Here is a 23,648-nt window from a genome sequence, read left to right on the forward strand (position 1 = left end):
CTGCTGTCTGCTGCTTGACAGACACTGAGTGACAGTGACAAATGTGTTCAGTAAAGTCTGACAATGTCATAGAAATAAATATCTGTTCTGCTCCTGTCTGCCACTAATTGATACCAAAACAGAGGAATTTGGCTGACAGTGTAGTCAGTTCATAAAATGTTCGAAATTGTGCGCACCCACCACACATCTCCACTTCCTTCCACTGTACAAAAATTGAGCCAGTACATCACCGATAAGGATGCTGCCATCCTGCACTGGTGACATCATTTGAAGCCAGTGTCACTGCATCACACTACACTCACCCTACATATGCTGGTTTTCAAATTAAAAGACGAACAAAAAGGTGAATTGGTATGAGAAGTGACAGCTTGTAGAAAGAAACCCGTACTTCACTCGGAGTAATTACCAAAGAAAAGCCACAGCACTGACAGGAAGGTGGAGAGCCTAAACACAACAGAAATGAGCCGTTAACACAGAAGATGAAGAGAAAGGCAAGAATCCACGGATTACTGCTTCACAAAGCAAGAGTCCAAATGTTTTCCATGTTTTCAATGTGAGTGTTCTTCCACAGCGAGCAGCAAAGCCGTCTTTCTGTGGAGGACAGCCTGAGGGGCAGAGACACCGCAGATTCAGACGCCAGGTGACCAGGGGCAGAAATGCTACACTTCATGTCCAACAGAGAACGATGAGCCACTTTCACAATAAATCTTCAGCACAATAGCAGAGAACGTGTTCTGCAGGCCGTGTTGGTGGCTCAGTGGCTGGAGACTCTTGTCACTTTATCCTCGCTGTCTCGCACCAGTCTGCCACTGCATGACCTAATGGAGCACCGCTCACCAATGCTGCTCCGTTTGGATTTCACTCTTAAGTTTCAAGCTGTGATCTCATCTGGGTGCCTTACATGGCTCCAGATTATTTATTTATTTTCTTTTGTTCCAGCAAGTAAAGCAACAATTTTAAATGTCAGTTAAGAAAGAACGCATCTACAAAGTACCATCGCAGCTAGCCAGCTGGGACATTGTAGCGGTTGTCAGTCACAGAGGAGCTAATCAGCTTGCTAACTGCTTGCTGACGATCCCTTGGAAAGCTGTTAGTTTGGCTGACAGCTGGACAAAAATTTCGCAGTTAACTCAAAAGATGTATTTGTACCATCAACTCCTTCTGGTTGTAACAGAATCCACCAAAGTTGTAACCTGACCAGATGTGCCAGATGGTTTGTCACAGACAACCATCAGGGGAATGAAAAGGGCAAGCATGCTTTAGAAAAACTGGCAGGCGATTGGATAAACCATCTGTCCCTCAATGTCTATCACAGGCTAACTTGATCAATGAACCATATGATATAGTAGGACATCTTGCCAAAGTCAGTCAGGAGAAGAGCAAGAGCATCTTTTTTCTTCCAAGAAGAAAAGCCTTCAGTGTTCTTTGTTCTTCTTTCAATGATGGAATCCTCTCCAGTTCTGTCTTATAACTGATACAATAGCAGCATCTATAAGTGGAAACCTGGAAAGACAGATTCTCACGTGATCCCTTGAATACAGCTGCCTCGCCAGGTAACCAAAGTAAAACTTGAAATGGAAACTCACCGCAAAATGTAACCGTCTTAAACTCTTTGGTTTGACCTGACCATGACCACGATGTGATTTAAGCATTAGATGAGATGAGTGCATTTTTGGAAATGCTGCAACCATGACTTTATACTGTTTTCAATTGAGTATATGTCAAAGAGGATGAGCTAATTATCACATTTGTTTTCCACAGCATCCAAACTTTTTTGTAATCAGAAAAAAACACTTGAAATTCTTAAAAACTTCTTTTTGAACAAAGGTGAAATGTCAAAAAATACTAGTAAAAAAAAAAGTGCTAACCCACAGACAGCTTGAGGAGAAGCCTCGGGGCACATTTCACCACGTTTCCATCAGCGCGACTTGGACAACAATAGTTAGAGCTCAGAAAGTTGCCCGCATTTCCCTCGGCTCTCTGCGACGACTTTATCCCAGCGTGCAGGGAAATCTGGCTGTGAGTGAAGCTTCTCCCCATGAGCTGGAAGCGGTATTTAGCTGTAGGGCAGCAGAAGTGAAGGCAACAGTCTGTGGAGCTGAGAGTGAATCTCCAACGACAGCAGGAATGGAAAGACAGTAAGTGTGACAGAATTAGGAGCAGCAGGGGGCAGTGGAATGAAAACAATGAATCTGGAGGCAAGTTTCACATCTCACTAACAGAGCAGAATCTTAGCTTGTGGACTTAATGAAGTGTGGTAGCCTGAGTCTGAAATGAGGTTTTTTCCTCACCTGCCACTGTGGCAAGTCAATCAACACCAGCCACTTCTGAAATACAAGGCTTTAGAATCATAAAGTCACTGATATCTGAGAGTAGAAGTACGGAATACATCATCATGTCACCTTAATCCCTAATTATTCTTAATTTATGATTTGCTTTTTGAAATTAATATTCATTAATACAAGAAAAAAACAGTATGCCAGAGACATTGACCCTGGATTGAGCAGTCACATGGATTAGCCATTAGAATAAACTAGCTCACTGAAGCTAAACAATACGTTGCCTATTTAACTGATGTATAGTTAATTGGACAGACACAAACACACAGCATTTGCCTATTTAACTGATGTATAGTTAATTGGACAGACACAAACACACAGCATTTGCCTATTTAACTGATGTATAGTTAACTGTGTTTGGACGCAGTTTGCTGCTGCTCTCTGAAGCTAAACAATACGACCAGTGAGCAGCAGCAAACTGCGTCCAAACACAGTTAACTATACATCAGTTAAATAGGCAAATGCTGCATTTCCAGCATGTTTTCTACATTCCCTCCCCACCATTTGAGGTTTGACTGGCATTCTTTAATTCACTTCATCTCATCGTGCCCTCTACTTCTATAATGGTATAACGGCAGCTAACTGGAGCATTTGTGCCACGCACTGCTTATCTCAATGCAGTGAAAGGAAATGCATACATTTGCACTTCATTTGCAGATTTTCTGAAATGAAAATCTTAAAATTTGTGCTACATTTGGATGGAAACCTGGCCTCTGATCAGAACCGCCCAAAGCAAGCCAGTTGTTTTAGAAAACACAGAAGTCTGACATTGTTTTGATGAATTCATTAGAAAGCAAAATAGGAAAAAAAATTCTGAATTAAGAAAGAAAACTGTGAGGAAAATACAGATGAGCTGCATTATGGAGACGACTCCCTCTAGGTACGTCCAAAAACAAGAAACAATTCAATACGTCGTCTGCAAATGAAACCTACAGTATTATTCTGCCTCCTCGTGCCTCTTTCTCCACTACAATTTGGGCATCCTTGTTTATTTTCCTGTCGCTGATCCATGCCTATGAAACACTACTTTAAGAAGAAACCTAGCAACAAATGTGTCCTGCAGCCACCAGATGACAACTTCATGAGGCTTGCAGCCTGTGATAGTCTTCCCCGAGCCTCACCGGAGGAGTTTAGCTATGGGGCAGCACCTAGCCTCCCTGCGGTGCCATAATGCAGTCTCAGGGAAATGCACTGTGGGATTTAGAGGCTGGTGAATGACAGTGGCAACTTCACGAAGTGTTAGGTTTCGTGTTGGACACATCATGTGTAAAATGTGAACAGGCTCCGTCATGCAGCCTGCCGACACGAGAAAGTCGTCTCCGGCAAGCAGAAAACAATGCCATGCATGCAGTCAGGCAACGAGTGGAGGAGAACTTGTGTGTGTGTGTGGGTGTGTGTGTGTGAGAGTGAGCACGACCACAAACAGATTTTAGAGCACACTGCTTCAGAGGGGCACACAACACATACACACACCTCCTTACACACTCCCTGTTTATGGGATGAGACAAGTGCATGCATGAGTGGCTAAATTAGCAGCTTGCACTTTACTGCATTTGGGATTTGGAAGAGATGTGTGTGTCTGTGTGTGAGTATGTGTATATGTGTGTTTGTGTCTGTGTGTGGGCACGCGTTTGTCATGTCTCATGTGTCCATGCCTTAGATATGAGACATTTCAGTCTGCACATGTATGTCAGGTGAAAGCCACAAACCACTTCACAGGGTCTCAGTGGTGAGGGTTAAGTCCATTATGAATCTCCTGTGTGTGTGTGTGTGTGTGTGTGTGTGTGTGTGTGTGTGTGTGTGTGTGTGTGTGTGTGTGTGTGTGTGTGTGTGTGTGTGTGTGTGAGAAGCGACAGGGTGGATATTGAATGCCATAAGCACAGTTCCTTTTTTTAATGAACCACACTGCTTGTGTCTCTCACAGGACCATCAAAGAACTCAGAAGCCTGCTTTGCATTTCCAACCAAAGTACCTACACTTACGGGCTCATTATGTGTTTAACATGGACGGCCAGAAAGAGACATTACTTCAGAGAGCAAGACAGAAAGGATGTGTATTCTGTTACTAAACCACGACAAACCCTGTGTAATGTTTGTAATGTTTCAAACACACCATGAAATCAGCTACCAAACAGGTGATAAAAGAAACTCAAATGTACAGCATCTTTTACTATTTCTGATATTTAGATTATTGTAGAAAACTTACATACAAAGCACTGTATGTTGATTACTTTAAAGAGTTATACTAATAACTCTGCACTGCAGGAAAATGCCTATCATGGGTAGCACAGTGGCTCAAGTGGTAACACTGTCGCCTCACAACTGTCCCCGGTTCGTATCCCGCTGTGGCGCTGGTGGCGTGTCCTCCACCATGCCTCTGGTGCTGCTGCTCGAGGAAAAAAGGGGGCCTTTCTGTGTGGAGTTTGCATGTTCTCCCCATGTTCACCCGGGGTTTCCTCCGTAATAACCCCCACTAAAAACATGCAAGATCACCACCTGACCAATGGTGACGAAAAAAGATGGGTCCCCGGGCGCGGGCACCGGCATCGGCTGGCAGCTGGCAGCCCACCGCTCCTGGTCTGCCGCGGAGGATCAACAGTCCAAGGATGGGTCAAATGCGGAAATATAATTTCACGAGAAGCATGGCGTGTAGTGTGCAACTAACTCACTGTGTGATGTGGTCAATAAAGTACGTTTCTTCTTCTCTTTCTCTTCTATCATTACTGATTCCAGATCTAATGTTAAAGTGGCCTGTCAAGCCTGCTCCTTGTAGAATAAATAATTCCGGAAATAAAGTTACCACATGTGAAATTCATTGTACCTGTACCTAACTGTTATCTGGATAGTAAACACACTAAATGTATAAGTAATGACTGAATGGACCGAAGTTTACGTCACCTCTGGCATCTGCAGCACATCCACAGCTGTTTTCTCTTTTCTTTTTTCTTTTTTTTGTTGTTGTACAAGACCACCAGCATCACACACAACACTTCTGTCGCCATCACTGACAGTTGCCTCACCCGCCTCTCCGCTGACATCTGAACTCACTGAAATAAGACATGCTGTGATCTGGTCGAGGTCATACGTGTAGTCTTGCCAGTCACCCGACCAAGACGCAGCAAGAGTTTATGGCACTGTGATCATCAGATCTGACACGGTGACCATCGTCACAGGCAAAAATATCGTGTTGTCTAATCCCGGCATAAAAGGTCACACACTGTAACATCACCGCAAAACTATTCCTTCTGTAAACATCTGGAGGAATATTTCGATGATCAACAGATTAATTCTGCACTCGTCCTTCTAATAGCTTGTATGAAAGATAGCGGACTACATTTATACTAACTGTGACCAATCAAAGCAGAAGGGTGAATTTGATTTGGGCAGCTTTTGACACAGCCTGGTGATGGTTAACTTGCAGGTGCTCACTGGAAGAGGCAAATTTACTTTCCTGAAATGTGCTTTTGACTCTTTTTGACAATCTGAACTGACACCCAAGGGCAGAGGAGAGTTTGAATAAGATTGTGATAATTAGTAATATCTGAGACGAATCACACAAAAGTGACTGAGGTGTGGTGCTATCTGTGCTGCGCCAGCTGAATCCACAAAGCCTTTTTGGATGCATTCAGTGTTTTTTTTTGTTTTTTTTACAAAGATAATACTAGAGGTGCAAAATGTGTCTGTAGAACCAAAATGCCAGGAGGCTGAGAGTGTGGCTCATACTGATAAGTTTCTGACCATTTTATATCCAAGATCAAATCATACAACCCCAAGAGGTACTGTTGTTTGTGTTCGAGCATAAATACACAGATAAAAATGGAATCCATACAAGCAATTGGGAGTTTCTTGACATTTTAAGAAGATCTCTGAGGCATTCTTTATGAAACAAGAGGGAATGGTTTCTGGTATCAGCCCACATAAAAGATAATGAGTTTTCTCAATATTAATGAAAGTTGATCCAAAACGTGTACAGTCTCTGGTGATCAGGTTTAAATTGACAACACTTCTTTTGATTTATTGCTGTTGTTTATGATGTCTCGTGGTGGTAGAGCTAAACTTCAGTGCTGTTGAGAAAGTATCCTTGTATGAGTTGCCTCATGTGACAGTATGACAAAGCATTAAAAAAAAAAAAAAAAAGCCTTCAGTTACTGCGAGCTCAAACCGACTTAACACATGGTTTCACCCAAAAGAGTTTCATTTCCACCAGGTGCAGCTCTGAGCCATGTCCCTGGAAAACCAACCAGCAGAGTCGATAGAACTGCTTTCTAGTCTGGTTTCAGTGCAGCAGAGACTCAAAACTCCAGTCTGATTCCATCTTGGCCTCCAGGCTTTTATCTTGCATTTCTTGCTTTGGGATAAGCTGCATGTACACAATGTACACAATTGTTTGGTTTGGTAAAAGGAATCATCCATGTTTCCTGGCTAACGAAGGTGCTGCTGACATGGCGAGTAGTTTGATCCATCCTGTATCTCATTCAGTGGAAAATCTCTCTCACTCTTGCCTTGTTCTGACTCTGATACACATCTCTGTGGACTTTTGCTAAACAACAGTTGTCACAAAACTCAGTGTAAAGTACTAGTCTAAAATGTGCATCCTTGTCTATTAAATATGTATCACACTCATGGTTTTGCATGAAATCCACTCTGTGATATTGTGGGATTGCAGGAGATAAAAGAATATGGACAAGTTAGTCTGAAATTACAAGTATCGAGCATCAGAGTCACTCAAATGTGTCTTACTGTAGATGGACAAACCAGAAAAGGTCATGCATCACACTGGGTGGTTACCTTTTGCTTTGTCTCAGTGTCCCTGTTGACCTCAGTACACAGTGTACACTGAGTCAATAAAAGCACAACAATGCCTTTTTTCAGCCTGAACTGAGCCTCTCGCTCAGCACACCGTTACTGTGTATCACCCTGTAAGGATGTAAGACTGGATGTGTGATGACGGATAGTCTTATTAACCGTCTGATGTACGCCGATGACTTAGTCCTCCTGCCTCCTTACAGTACTTACAGCAGCTGCTCGGAGTCTGCTCAAGTTACGGTGTGCAGGGTGACATGATTTGTAAAACCAAGGAGGATCAGAAGCAGAATTTTCCCTCATTCTTCATGGCAGATGTTTGGGTCACATCATCGGGAATGATCTATGTGATGATGATGATGTGTAAGGCTCCGCAGTACTCTACTCTATACAGCCCACCTGTGGTGCAGTTACAGTTAAGGCATCAAGTGGCATTTAATGATGCATTTACAATCTCAAGCTCCCAGGATGGACAAGTGCAAGTCAGATATGACTGTGACAAGTCATGCTCCCATCTTTCATGCTGCGTTGAGGAATTTTTGTGTAAAATGTTACGTGTCGATTAACCGATTCACAAAATGTGATCATAACTGAGCCTACACAACATGACACAACCAAATGCTAGATTACAGAGAGCGAAGGCAGGGTACGGTTGGAGTTAAAGGCAACCAATCTGAACACAGGAGGCAGCGGTTTCTTGCAGCTTGAGGGCAGAAACACATGAAATACAGCAAACCAAACAGCTCTTTTTCATTTTCTACGAGAAGCAGCAGATCCCTCACAAGGGGCACATCCGGATAGCCAGCAGTTACAGATAGCAGGCAGTGCAGAGGGCAAATCTAAAATAAGTTAACTGTGACACTCACACCTGACACAGAGACTGATTTACCTGCACTAGCGGCAGCGTATATTTTTTTTTTACTGAAAGCATTTACCAGCAGCTCTAATGGTGATGGACTCCTCCCGAGCACGGCCACTTGATAATTAGAAAACTTTGAATCGGTGTTCAACAGCTTATCTGTTTGCTATCTATTTAAATAATTAATGAAGCTCCCGCTGGTGTCCCATGTGCAGAAGTTGTACACAGCTACACATGCATCGATCCTGTTTACATAGCCACGGCTATCTAACAAAATCAAAGACGAGGAGTCTACCTTTGTCTGGTCAGCATGAGACAGTGTCTGAAGGTTTCAAGCCAAAAAAGAGAGAGTGGATACTCTGTGATCCTGAAGGAAGGAGCTCTGACAGGGTCGCTTTGGATGTCAGGAGGCAGAGCTCAGCTCCGGCCGTGCAACAGTTAAGCAAAAGCCTGTGTTGCTGTTTCCTTTGCGTCTGAAATGTCAAATTTTTTAATACGTTTTTGAAACACACACACGAAAGAGTAGGTTTCTTGTGGAACTTTGCCCCTGTAGCTGTGAAACGAGGTATAAAGCAATTTAGCTGACATATTTCAATCTAGTTTTGTAGTTAAAAATTCTACTTTAAGCAGGTGAGACAAGAGGTTAATTTTGGATCGTGCCTCACGAATCTCCAACATCCAGCGACGGCAGTGAGCTCCCCTGAAATATTACTTAATAATCTGTACACTGCTGTCAAGGATCAGAGAAATGCAGCCACAGAGGAGGTGCAACCAAGTCGTCGAGCTTTAATCTGAAGAAAGTAACACTTCTGGAATTGTGAACGTCACACCTCCTCCATCTGACAGACGAAAACAGGAATATATAAAGGGAATTTGTCTCTAAATTGTCACATCCTCCCTGGCACCTTTCCTTTGAATTTCAGTGGTGTGAGAGTGCAGATTCAAGTGGTGGTGGTGGTGGTGGGGGGGGGAGCAGAAGTCGCTCTTGATTTAATATATGACCTCCATTATCTTTAGGGATGATCCAGCGGTCTTGAATGTCCACCTGCATCAGTATTTCCTCTCTTTCCTTGCTCTTCCTCTAAATTGCATTATTTTGTATTACCCTCAGGCACCTGAGTGCGGCTGGCAGGGAAAATCCAGAGCGCAGAGCCAAAAACAGATTGATTTCTTTGTACAAACGTCCTGGTGTTACAGTGTCATGGCAGCCTCGACTGACTGATGTCAGGATGTTTACAGTGACGGTTTTCTTCACGCATCGATACGCACGCTCTATAGGCAGGCAGCGACACCCACATCAGATCTTACACCAGCTTTGATGACACACCATACACGCAACTTACACTGTGGCGCACACACCGACACACACACGCAGTCTCAGAAGTCGACCCTCCACCCTGCACACTCCTCCTCTTCAGCATACTGTCAACATGGATCAACTTGCATTGACTCATAAAGAGACTACTAAAAATAAGACTTGCACTTGGCAGGATAGAAACAAACAATGCAGAACACGGATCAAAACACGGCATCACATGCGGGGAGGCAGATCCTCCGAAGATGCATGAGACTGACAGAAAGCAAGAAATGTGGCCAAGAATCCACTTTGTCTTTATCCTCACGCTGTAATCATAAGCAGCCCCGCAGTGTGGAAATGAACAGCTGTAAACAAATGTGTTAAAATATGCACTGTTTCATGACCCGAATCTCCTCCTCGCTGAGCCGTTGCCTCAGCACAGCCAGCCATGTAACACGGCACCAGCCACCTGACACCTTCATCAAAGCCAGGACTTTCTGCTGAGCTGACTAAATGGAAAATCCACCCTAAAACTGAATGTGGACATGCTGTCCCAACATGTTAGTAAATAAATTATATACATAATCATGTACATAAGTAGAATCAAACACATAGATAGCTACTGAACACTGACAACGCTAAACATGTTACCTACACTAGCTAACGAGCAAGGCAGGTTTGTGAGATAAACTATCAACGTTACGCAGAATCAGCAGCAGTTGAGATGGTGGCAGCATATATATATGTGTGTGTATGTGTGTGTGTGTGTGTGTTTGCCAGTCAGTTCCAAGTGACACAACATGGAACTACAGCAGTGAATTTAGGCAACCGTGTTATTTTTAAGTATAGGAACATGTAGTGCTGGAGAGTATTAGTAATATGCTCATGTAACACTTATTCTGACCTAACACACCTACTGAGTCAGCCTCTGCTTCGACACCAGTGAATGAAAAGTTTTTTTTTTTATATCCAAGTACACTTTATCTGCCCACCTAACGTTGTATTATCCACAGTCAAACCTGCATGTCGGTTCCACAGTCTGGTCTCTTTGTATCAGTGACAAAGCATAAACACATAAACACATCAGCCCCTGGCTGATAATGTAATCTGGCAACAGCTCCGAGGACCGAGCGGAGTGGAGGAGGGGAGTGTGCCAAGTACTCCGCCGGCTAAATTTACTCACCCGCTGTAACCCTGGAGCCTATGCAGATTTTATTAGTGCTCCTGAACAGTTCAGTACACCATCAGTCTGTCATTCTTCATGCTAATAAGTGTGCTTTATATCATACCAACATCTCAGTGCGCAAAGAGGAGCTGCATGTTGAATTAGGAAGTGCTGCATTAGAGAAAACTGACAGTCCAGACAGGTGTGCAAAAGTTTGCTTCATCTTAGATTTGTAATACCACTTCACAGTCCCCATCCAGAGTGAACAGGGCACCCCTGTTGTAGGCTGTGAGCTAACTGCTGCCTTAGTTCACATTCACACTTATTGTGCATTTTATTTCCCTTTATTACCTTAGCAACAGGTACGGTATGGTATACAGAACGCAGGGACTTTAAGTGTCTGAAAGCAATAACTGGCTGGCTCAGCTCCTCTGTGTGAGCAGCATTCATAGGCAGTGGCATTTGTAAAAATGCAGATTATTTTCCATCTTAAAGCTGGGCACATACAGAAAGTTAGATTAATTAGGACTTGAGGTTAATAAGTACATGAAAGGCAAATATCATTCACAGCCCTGCTGCTGACTGTTTGATGAATGAAATGTCCATTCATTTGCATATATTAGAAATACTTTGTATAACATTACTGCTTAAGTTTTACTTGTTGAATTATGTGAAGTATCAGCACTGGCTCACAAGTGATCCTTATTTACAGTGTCTGTTTGCGAGTGATTGCACACTGAATACTGATGTGATAGCAAATAAAGCAAAAAAAAAAAAAAAAGAGGCAGGTTTTATGGTTGACAGTGTTGAGATGTGTCCTTTAATGCCTTTTTGTACCGATGAGAAAATGCACAAATCCTGAGCACTGTAAGTGTAATACTTATATCTGTGCCTATATGTGTCAGACGTTACGTATCTCTGCATCTGAATTGATGTTTTCCCTCTCATCAGTATTAATTCAGCCTTTCTAATTAGCACCGTGTTCCCAACAAGCTCATCCGAAACAGAAAATTAATCCTGGATCAACAGTCTTTCTCTGAGATGTTTGATAAATTACAGCCCTTATCTTTCCAAGGAACGGCATTCTGTACCAGGCATTAGAGAAGAGCTCTCGCTGGAGAACACTCCACTGTTAATCATCTCGCCGCTGCGACAGAGTGCATATTTCCCCTAAATCCTGCGTTCAGTTAGTGGCAAGCGTACTGTCCCATTTAATGGAGAATAAAGGAGGAGTTTGTCCCACTTCTTAATGTGTGTTGACTCACTGACGTACAGCTCTGAGGAGGATAATTAAAACATGGTGGACTCAGGGGGAATTATCAGCCCAGTGTGTGGATCACTGCAACATTTTGTCAATGAACAAAACCATCCTCTCCCGCTGATAGTAAACAGACCAACGGGAGTGCTTATCTAGCGTCAGGACGGAGAAGTTTGCAAAGTCTGATCGACGTGGAAAAGTTTGTCCAGCTCTGGCCTGAATAGTGTTGTTAGACAAGTGACCTAATCTGGTTTCTGAATTTAGGTTGGAGAGAAGGCCAGAAAGAGCTATAAATAGACTGTTGATGCAAAAACACAGAGTACATCAAAATAGGACACTAATTGTCAATGGATTTTAATGCTGTACTCACTGTAGACACCACTCAAAATCATGATTGAGCATTGTGAGCTGTGTGGCACTCAGTAGCCTTCATAGAAACCTCTGCCTCTCATCATCAAGATGCTTTGCTCTCAGACATTATCGGCCTCACCAAAATTGACGCAATCATTCCTCCTTGTCGAAACCTGGCCTCTGTTACCCACAATGCAACTCGACTGCCAACAGCTGGGTCTGGGCGTCAGGTGTGTCATGCTACTAGCGGCTAATGCAGCCTCAAAGCTTGATCCTCCAGCAGACGAGGAGCAGGCTGCAGAGGTCTGCAAAGCTCACTTCACTCCACGCCACCAGAACTCGTCTTTTTCAGCCACAACTGACACCAACTTCAGAGAAATCACGGGAGGCAATTAATCAACTGATCAGAGAAATACTTGCAAACATCTACATTTAAAAGGGAATATCTGGCTCTTGTACTTAATTTGTCTGAAGTCGCCCTCCACTCAGAAATACATTTTGTGCATTGTTGCTTTATGCAGAGTGACGGATCAGCAGAGCTGGACCCTAGAAGCCTCTTTGCACCTTCATCTGTTGCTCTGTGATCACCTTAAATTTCAGTTTAAGGCATGAGCCTCACAGCTGGTCTGGAAACCAGCTGTGGTCCAGTGCGCAGCTGAATCCTCAGCACGTACACGCAGTGAGGAAGGACACAGCTTGTGTCCAGCAGTTAAACCTTTAAAATGAACAATTGATAGATTTGGGATTTGTAAAGAAAAGTGTAAAATGTCCATCACAAATTCCCAAAGCCCTCTGTGACGATTTCAGATTCAAAGATATTCAACTAACAAATATATAAAACAGAGGAAAACAGCAAAAACTCACTTTTACGCAGCTGGAAGTTGTGAATATTTGGAAAAGGTTCGTCGATTCCTGAAATTAGTTTAGATTATTCATGAGTGTTTACTAATTGATTAATTAGTCTCATGTGTCATCTGGGTACAAGAAGTATTTTTCTGATGAATAACATTCCTACAGGAAGTTGGGGTTCAGGTGATCTACTCTGGGTTAACAATAAACTCAAACGGATCCTAATTTGTTTTTTTTTTTTAAATGCTGCTTCTGACTCATGATCCCGTCAAACTTTCACCAGAACAACACTGATGTGTGCTGACCTTTGATGTGTTCGTTGACGACGCTCTCCAGCCGGTCCAGCCTCTCGATAATCCTCAGGGTTTCCCCTTTACTGTCCTCCTCCAACTTTCTCTCCGCCTCGCCGACGCTCTCCGCAACTTTAGGTCCCCCGTTGGCCACATAGTTGGTGATCCAGCCGACGTACAAGAGGCACACGATGTTGGTCATCCCGCTCAGGATCACACATGTCGACACCAAAGTTTTAGTTCTCCTTGAGCACAGCATCGCGACATCCCTCCATGGGCTTCTTGTTCCCGACGCGCGCAGGCAGGTGGAGTGAGGAGACGCACTCGTGTCCAGATGTAAGTACAGCGATGCGATGCTGTGGAGTCACTCCGCCTCTGCGCGCTCAGGTCCCGACTGAGGTATCGCAGACTCCTCCGGAGGCTTTAAGAGCTTTGCACTGCCGTGAAATAATATTTCCGATAAAAATGCTAAGAAGGAAAGCTCCCGCTGAGCAGCCGGCGATTAAGCTGCGCTCAGCCGCTGCAAAGCTGTCAGACGCAGCGCTGCAACCCCCCCTTCCCCCCCGCTAGCCTGAAGTCCTCATACAGCCCAATAGGAGGGGAGGAGGCGGGCTCTGATCGCTTCTGCCGGCCCCCTCACAGCCACGGTGCACAAGGGAAGGTGGGGGGGGGGGGAGGAGGGCAACACAAGGAAGCTGAAGTGCATCGACCCAGACAGTCCCGGATAGGCGCGCCAAGGTAATTGAAATGGAACAGGTGCGTTTATGCCCACCTCGGACTGTCTGTGTGGACGTGCGTTACTCTGAGTGTGTGATGTTTAAAGCACGTGGTCAGGTGTGTATGTGGCTTGGTTGCGCGTGGAGTTTGGTGAGTGTGCTCAAACAATGTCGATTCAGTTGTGGTGGGCTGCAGCAGACGGACAGAACCTGCCAGAGACAGCAGGAAAATGGTTGTGCTGTTTTTTCTTTTGGCTGAAGGGAGACTAGTCTGACCACGAGGAAGGGAGAGTCTTTTTAACGTATGTTCATTCATCAGTCTTCCCTTACAAAGGGCTAAAAATCACTCTGTTTTTACAAGAATTTATATTAATATTTCACCTGACCAGAACACCACAATAGGAGTCTAATCTAACATGTGGAAAAGGATCAGCAGATCTAGACACATTTAGAGCAATGTTGACTAATGTGCATTGTCCCTGTTAAAATGAATAATAATAAACAAAAACACACAAAGATATATATTTCAATAATGTAAAGACACTCTCATGAAGAATGAAAACTTTATAATGAGATTTTTAAAAAAGTAAAACAGCAAAAAAGATTTGACTTTTCCATGAAATCTAACAGAGGACACCAAACTTTCTAAAACCAAGTGGGGATTTACTATATTTTTTATTTCCATTTTTTTTAAATTCTTCTTTATTTATTATAGATAATTATCTAGCAATCATGGGATAATGTATCATTAAGCCATATTTAACATTTTATCCCACTTTTCTAATCACAGATCTGTATTTTAGCTGTATTTTAGTCAGTTTCTTCTATTAGGCTACAACACATGTGAATTCCTTTTTATTTTGGATATTTGGAATCAAAAGTAAGCCAAAACATAAGGGAAAAAAAACCCTCCTCCCCTCAGCAGCATGAAATTAATGTCTATTTAGCAGCTTTTTGTTAAAAAATATGTAAATGCTCGGTAAACAGGATGCACAGTTTGCCACAATATGACATTAACTGAGTCGACTTCTTTGGTATGTTTGGGTGGCTATGTGACAATTATCGTTCCATTAAAATGTTAATATTTAAATAGAATACACTTCCATTTTTAATGGACTTTTAGTGACTATGGTTAACTGAGATGTAGTCATTCAGTGCTGATGTATTATTTTAAGATGCTGTGTTGAGTTTGCTTTAGTTTTCTTCTCTGTGAAGAAGAGCGGCCAAATAAAATATTAACGCAGAGGAGGACTCGCTTTTTTAAAAAGTGAAACATAAGCTTCCCCACACAATAACTTTTGTACAGTCCCTAAGTGTGTGTGTGTGTGTGTGTGTGTGTGTGTGTGTGTGTGTGTGTGTGTGTGTGTGTGTGTGTGAGAGAGAGAGAGAGAGAGAGAGAGAGAGAGAGAGCATCTGTGTATGTATTTGTACACTGTACAGTTAGTAAAGGTATAACTTCATGACTTCACTGCTGGCAGGTGGTTTGTCCAAAAGCCTCTCATCTGCATCACTTCCCCGCCTCTTTGACTTCTTATGAACACACACACACCTCTGATCACTGGCCACATAGGGTGCCTACCTGAGAGCTTAAGTAACTTCAGAGTTTCACACCACCAACAGATGGCTCTCGCAGTTAGAGCCTCTAGGCTGCCGCTTTCATGTTTGTCTTTCATCCACTGCTTCGTCAATCACACACACACACACACTCACGCACATACACACGTACACGCACGTGGTGCTGAATCGAAAACTCTCCATTCACCCAAGAGCACTCTGGCAGATTCAGCCAACTCGCTTAGTATATAAATAATGCATTAGATCTGAAATATTAAGGTTCTCTCCTCTGTGCTGCTTTCAATCTTGTCTAACTGACTGTCCATCTGTCAGGCTGTCTGTCTCACTCCCATCTTTCTTCTCCCTCATTTTGGACCAAAAGGAGGCAAAACACTCATTGTTTTTTTCAAATGTGCAGCATATGGAGAGACGCTGTATTTTAAAACCTCTGAAGAGGGTTGATCACTGTCGTCATGTAACACGTGCGGAAATTAACCTGATGAGCAGCATCAAACGGAATAACAAAAACAGATCCTTGACGGCTTGGTTTTACCAAAAATACCTGTCCTTTTATGGTAAAATCTAGTGTTGCAGCCTTTTCATACACACTTCTCTGTCCTGCTTCCCGGGAGCCTGAATATTGTGGCCATGTTTAAAGTTTAAGCAGCTATAGTCAATATTCTTATGAATAACAATGTGAAAACAATGTGACAGTAAATGCTCAAAGGTGAACCTATGGAGAATTATCCGCTGGATCTGCAGCTCTCCTCAGCTTTATAGAGCTCTATAGTGAGGTTCAGCTCATTCTTTTGCTGTCTGGCCTGCAACTTCACTGTTTTGCTTCACTCTCATCACTCTTATAGCTTTGTTTTCGCCTGCAGCAGGCAGCTCTTTATAGCGGGTCATGTCCAGTGGAGATGTAGAGCTTAAATCCCACTGCACAGTACCTGCTCAGCACCAAACAGCAGACGGACAGTCTGCGTGAGGCGAGGTGGTGAACACGGAGGAGCATTTAGCGGTTGAAGAGCCAGGAAATGGTACAGATCAAAAATAGAGTGAATATTGGACTTGCATTTGTCAGGTGACCAGAAACACAACTCCAAATGAATGGTGAGGCATCTGATGTCGGATAGTTGTGATGATGATGATGGTGATAGATGATGATGGTGCTACTCATAGCTGGTTTTCCAGGTTTGGGTCAGTCGGTGTTGAGCGGAGCTGAGTTTTTGCACACGTCAGTTTTGAAGAGCTGCTCAGTAGTGGGTCATCCCACACAGAGATGCAAACTTCAGTCCAGGTTTTCTCAGGACATGCATACTGTTTATAGAACTCAAACAGAGGGAGGTTGTTGTACCTGCTGTAGCTTTGAGCTTGTTGTTGCTTTGCGGCTCAATGATTTCATGTTGTAGGTTGTCAGGCACATCGGCTGGTTCCACATTAAACAGCAGCAAATATGTTCAGTTCCTTTTGATTACTTATCATGTCCTGAAACCTCTCACCCAGTGCCTGAAGGAGTGTTCAGACTCAGCAGCATATTCAGGTGTTTCCTCTTTCCAGTTTCTCTTGCCACAGCTTTAATTTCACGTTGAATCTTTTCACATTTGCTGAGAAGCTGCTGGAGCTTGAGGTTCAGCTCTGAGAGGTTCTTGGTAATGTCCGCCATGAAGGCCAAATCACACAGACACTTGCTATCACTGAGTTTCCACGTCAGGTTTCTTTCATCTCTGTGAATAATTTCCAGACAAACACACATTTAGGAGCAGTTTTACCCTGGTGCTCGCAACTCCACAGCAGCAACAAGGCACTCGCTCAGTGAGGTTTCAGCTTCTTAGCCATTAGCTCGCTCACCACAAAACTTCCCCGCTTGCCTGCCTTGCGAAAGCTGCTTGTTGGGCATCCAAACTCCAAGTGCACCTGTCCTTGCAGCTCATATAGTTTAACATGTTTCAAGCTACAAACTACCTTAGACAAACTGGCTTGCCATTTAACTCAACAAAAACATGATCATTTGTCCGTTTCTCTTGGAAAGTGTGACAGTCCACATCTGCTTTTGTTTTCTTGACAGTCATCATGATGCATGTCACAACGTGACGTCAGTGTAACTGCGACAGGAAGAATGTGTAGATGTCTGCTATCTTATGTTGTTTTCTTGGAGGCTTACAGAAAAGAAAAAAAAGGTGTTGTCTTCATAAAATTTTTGGTATTTCTGAGTTGGGTTTTTTTGGATCTATGAATCGTCTTGCGGGCCGTATCAAACCATCTTGCTGGCCGCATATGACCCAGAGGCCGGACGTTCCACACCCCGTGTTTAAACAAAAATGATCTTCTTATTGGCTGTTTCTCACCGAAACCCACTGAGTGGATCCTTGAGGCTTAACAGACATGTTGAATGCATTTCCTCTCTCATAAAACATTTACAAAGACAGAAGAACTCGATGCCTACATTGGTCACATCCATGTTAGTTCTCCAGAGCTCGTCTTCCTTAACTGTTACCACATCGGTACATGTCCTGCCCCATTACTGCCTCCAACTGTTGATCTGTGAAAAAGTGTGAAATCAGCAAGACTGTGTATCACAACACTGAAGAAATGCCAGTAATTTACATACCTCTGGAAGACTGAAAGGAAATCCTGATATTTTATTTGCATTAAACTGTGTGTTAATCACCTTTCTTCTATAACAGAGCAAAAGTGTCCCTGAGAGTCGTTACATACTTCTACTTCATCTGATTGGGCATTTTTTTCCTTGTATACCAGAATAAACCATTTCCATTAAATTTAGAAAACACCTGTCATTCACTTTCCTGAGGCAACTGAAACTAATGTGAGCGGTTGTCTTTAGGTTGTCACCTGGAGACAACTACAGGAGACAGGTTGTCTCTCAGCTTCCCCAGCTCACACTGTTGAGTACTGAAGGATGGTGGGCAGCACGTGGTAGGTTTAGGCGATCCGCTCTATCTTCTTATCGTCCTATCAGCCAATCATGGTTACTTGAGATGAGATAAGCAATCAGATTGCCAGGGGACAGTGGGAGTATAAGGGGGCGGGATGAGTTATGTCACAGCGTGCCAGTGAAATGCTAACATGGTCGGCTCGGTCTTATTGTCGAAAAAAAAAAATCACATCTTGTATGTGGGAATATTATGAGCTTTACCCAGATATCGAAGTTGAGCCTGAGGATATGACATCTGCAAGCTATGTGCCAGTGTGGGCCTTTTTGAAAGTCCACCATGTTCTGTTTAGCATTTTTATCTTCAATATGACAATCGAGATCGTATCCCTAATGTTAACTAACCTTATGGAGTGCAGAGCAAAGATCTGGTTAGCAGGAATATAGAGACGAGACATGCGGGGTATCAGATCCATAGAAAAGAGGCAGCAAACCTGGTTTGTAATTAAGGATTTAAAATTCAGTCGCCGCTCATGCTGGTTAACAGGGCTCAGCGGGCGGACATGCCTCACCACCAGAAACACCTGTTACTGCACAGTAGGGTGCAGATCCTACAGACGGCTTTCATAACATCTTAGCTGTGATAGTAAGTTAGAGGAGTAGGAATCATTCATCGTTGATAATCCGTTCAATATGCAGTCCTATCATCAGTCAGCACATGCCCAGAGCTGGGGGTGTTATTTTGAGGATCAGTTCACAATGAATGGCTCACTGTTGGGGGATGAGAGTGTTTTGTACTTTGTGCTACTCCACTCAAAAAAGTATGTGGAGGGAATCTTACTGTGGTAGTCAGTGACTTCCAGATATGGTTCAACTTCTAGAAGCTACAGGGACTTGAATGCAATAAGTTATGCATGTAAACACATCACTGAGGAAATTGACTGCTTGGTTGCAGTGGCACTAATTAGTGACATTGGGAGAGAAAAAAATCTAATCAGAACTTTGTATGTAAATTACCAGCTTAATGCTAAACATGACTATAAATTTCCAGCTCATGAGAGATTTTTGAGTGCATACCATATGTGTTGTGCCCTTGATGACTCTTGGTTGGTTATGCAACTATTGTAGCAGCAGTCCACTCGCCAGGGGAGTTTGATTCATGGGGATTCAGTATCTCCACTCTAAGAAGATTGTATTTTAAAGCTGCAAATTGTAAGAGAGAAAATGACTCTGAAAACTTTGTGAAACTAAGCTCATGGCAAGTACGGCATACATCTGGAACTCTAGTGACATGACACACTTCACTGTGAGAGGACTTAAAGAAGGCCGCCAGGGGAGCACCGCCAAAATATCCTTGTCATTTTGGTGCAACACCCCAGTTTGATATCGGACACCAAGTTCTTTAGACAACATCGAACTGATTATGTGGGACCATGCCTGGCTACAACAAGAGCTTCATTAAATCAGTTTTGAGGGTGGATCAATTGGAAAACCCTCTGTGTTGACAAGTGTTTGCTCTGATGGAAAGGATGGGAGCTGCAGCCCCACTGTGCTGCAAGCTAATAGCGCAATCAGCTCAGATGAATGGAAAGGAGAAAGAAAGGCCGAACAGCCCAGATTGGACAATGGTCCCAAATGCAATGCTTATTTTAAGTACTTGCCTTGGCTTATCTTTTAAAAACAGACAGCATTGATAAATCTTTTAGCGTTCTATGAAGCTGCTTTTTTTTTTAATCAAAAAAGCACTTTTAGAAAAAGATGTTTAATCACCTGCAGCACCATTGCATTTAGATTTTCTTTATGATCTGCTGCACCTTACATTTAGGCTAGATAAAAAGCTTTTCCTTCTAAATGGCATTGTTGAGGAGGAGGAGGAGGACAAGGACAATGCACGCTAGCACTGGAATGAAAGTGGACATCCTGCTGTTTCTCAGGGTGAACTTGTTGAAGGCCTCAGGGCAAGACCAGGTGTCAAGTAATATTTGATAGAGTCCTTGGGCAAGCAGAGATATTTATTGAGGCAGTCAGACTGGATATTTGTAAAAGTAAAGAAAATTGAAGCAGCTTGCTTACATCATTATCTCTGAGAAGCCAAGGTGAACGGAGGAGGTACAAAAAAATGTCAAGAGCGTTTTCCCTTTTTATTTTTATCATTGTATCATCTCAAACCCTTCTGGTATTATATTTTAAATTATGGCCATTTAATTACACTTCAGTCAAGTAAGCAGGTATTTCAGTGTATCAGAAATTGTGTTGTTGTATTACTTATGACTATAGTCACTAAGCTTACTATTAAATTTACAGAAGCATTTATCCACAGTGGAACAACCCAAACCACAGTAGAGCAAGACAGGTGAAGCCATCCAGAATACATGCTAAACAAAGGCTACCGTGTGGCAGGTGTATGAAGTAAGACCAAAGAAAGTGCTTTCTCATCTTCTAGTTTTTTTTCTGTTTTTAGGAGAAATGTTTCTATTTTGGACATCGAGTTCTCTTAGAAATGAATAGGAAGAGGTGGTAAGTTTTGAAGACGGAGAGGAAATCTGCTGTGGAGTCAATTCCTTCCTCCACAGAAGGACCACACAGGAGAAGAATTTGGATTGAGATTTCCTGCCTCGCAGTGATGGTAAGACTACCCATCGTTCAGTGGCAGATCAAAGCAAACAAGAAGGATCATTAAAATGAAACAGGTGGGTGAGCGCCCTGCTAGCAGCCACTCAGAAGTCGAGCTAGTCCAGGTGTGAGATGACTACTGGCTGTACAAAGAGTTGAGCCTGATGTTTTTGATGTTCTGATCTTTAATGAGATGGGATTGCAGTATTTTACTGTGCGGTTCACTAAGGCAGCCTCCAGTGCCAATGCTTTGGTATGTGTTCTCCTTCTCATGAATGAATGAAGACGGTCACGCTTTAGAGGCCTGCTGAGGTTTATCAGAAAAGGAAAATCCAGTTCAGAAGGAGCTGTCTGCCAGCTAGCTAGCTTTCTTGGAGTCGACGCTATTGTCATGCTACCAGCTGCAACATGACCAACTGTTTCAAGTCTGTGTGATGGTTTAGACTTGACAGCCTGCGTGCAGTCATTCATGCCTACAGAATACAGACACTCAGATGGAAAGTATGGAGATGAAGCTTGTATTCTCTCAAATGGACTTGATTTACTACCCAAACCATGCCTCTCTGCACACCATACCATATTTACAAATCATTTACTCCTCCTGAATCTTTTTGGAACCAGCCAAATTCAACCCAGGCCCTGATGTAAGACCATGGATGGCTGTAGGACATAGAACTTCCACAGACACACACAGTAAAATCTGGAACAGCGACGAAGAGAAGGAGAATCGGGACATGGCCGGTGGTGCGGGATGTTTTGGACAACTAGATAAGGTAAACATATGTGCATTTGTCTGTTGATATTTAGAAAGCTTTGTGTGATTCTTTATGTTGAACTGTTACGTCTTATGGTCTTACTGCACATGTTTGACCTGTTGAGAAGTGCTGTAAGCCCCTCAGTTAAGCATGTGGTCATGTGGACATTTGCATGTGTTGTGCAGAGCTGCCTAAAATAATTGGAAATGATTTCCTGAACATGTATATCATGCATATAATTTAGAAGTGTGGGCATTTGAGGATGTAGCATGTTGTTTTCAGGGCCGTGTTCTGGGACCTGCGCCGCCTCACTTCATGCATTTCGTGTTCCGGCACATTCTGATTTACAAATCAAGCACTACCTTCGTTAATGAGTGTCATCCAGTCGCGGAGCACGGGGAGTAGGAGTCTGCGAGCACGAAGGCTTAAGTTTATTGTAAATAAATGATCAGTCTCCTCATTTCAGTACATCTCCATCTCCTCACACACACAGATATACAGGAGCAGAGTTTTCCCATAAATCTCTTACGTGGTTACTCCTTGATGTTAAATATATTAAATGAAACATTCTGACTCGTGTTTGAGTTATTAACTATTTCCAAATTAAATTCAGCTCTGAAATAATCTGCATATATATATGTTTTTTTTTTGTTTTTTTACAATTTAGGCTCCATATTGAAATATTATTCAATAAATCCAAGAGATTTGCCAAGGCACATTTATCATAAGTGATAACAGCCGCACTTTTGTTAATGTGCAGGCCTCTCCTAAAATTGGACCCTCAGGATTTGAAGGGAACTATGGTTTATAAGCGCTGAGTCTCTGCCAGATACTGTGAAGTAATTTGTAGAGCTCAAAGTTGTACAATCAGTCAGGGGGTCTAATGAAATGGAAAGCTCTTGATTTGTATTGGAGCTGAATGATGCTGCACTGCTGCTACATTTGACTTCCTGGCACAGGCACATTACAGAAATAGCAGTGCTGAAAAGTGGTGGAAAATATTTTCTTCAGTTTGTCTAATTGTCATTGGAAAACACAATAATCATATATCTTTTATTCTTCTTCTTTTCATTGATCCCAGATCTTCTTACTGGAATCAGAGGCAGAGACGTTGCTAGAGGTGGCACAGATGCTTTCTGGTGACCCCCCACCACAGTAAGAAGATGATAGGTATTTGGCATATTAGTACTTGAACTGCTGTATGAAATGACAGTGACTACAAAGTGACATAAAATGACCACAAAGAGACAAAACAATGACAAATTGACCCAAAACAGCTACAGAGAGATGCAAACGGACTACAAAGTGATGCAAAACTACCACAAAGTGACCCAAAATTACTACAAACAGATGCAAAGCAACAACAAAGTGATGCGAAACATCCAGAAAAAAATGCAAAATGAGTATGAAGAGATGCAAAATGACCACAAAAAATGCAAAATGACTATAAAGAGATGCAAAATGACCACAAAGTGATGCAAAATGACCACAAAAAATGCAAAATGACTATAAAGAGATGCAAAATGACTCATCAGCCTGGAGGTCTTACTCCAGGACGGGTGGGAGGACCAGAGACCCATCCATCCATCCATCCATCCATCCATTTTCTATACCGCGTATCCCTTTCGGGGTTGCACAGGGTGCTGGAGCCTATCCCAGCCGTCAATGGGCGAGAGGCAGGGTACACCCTGGACCGGTCGCCAGTCGATCGCAGGGCACAAACACACAACCATTCACACTCACACCTAGGGGCAATTTTACAGTCACCAATTAACCTAATGAGCATGTGGGACCAACAGGACAGGATCGAACCGGCAACCTTGTTGCTGTGAGGCACGCGCACTACCTGCTGCGCCACCGTGCAGCCCGACCAGAGACCCATTGTGTCATAATTAACTGGTATTATTTGA

General features: G+C 43.0%; 1 protein-coding gene across 2 annotated transcripts in view; it reads right to left on the reverse strand.

The window, feature by feature from the left end:
• galnt18a (UDP-N-acetyl-alpha-D-galactosamine:polypeptide N-acetylgalactosaminyltransferase 18a) overlaps positions 1-13,747 on the reverse strand; it is a 154,465-nt gene extending 140,718 nt beyond the window's left edge. The window contains exon 1 of one of the 2 annotated variants that reach the window (XM_070972741.1): positions 13,226-13,747. In XM_070972741.1, coding sequence (XP_070828842.1) covers positions 13,226-13,469 — 244 coding nt within the window. In that variant the 5' untranslated portion in view covers positions 13,470-13,747. The remainder of the gene's footprint in view (positions 1-13,225) is intronic. The other variant, XM_070972740.1, reaches the window with a different exon arrangement.
• Between the last annotated feature and the right edge of the window lie 9,901 nt (positions 13,748-23,648).

Source organism: Chaetodon trifascialis, chromosome 10, assembly GCF_039877785.1.
Source record: "Chaetodon trifascialis isolate fChaTrf1 chromosome 10, fChaTrf1.hap1, whole genome shotgun sequence".
In the NCBI taxonomy this organism is placed as follows: Eukaryota; Metazoa; Chordata; class Actinopteri; order Chaetodontiformes; family Chaetodontidae; genus Chaetodon; species Chaetodon trifascialis.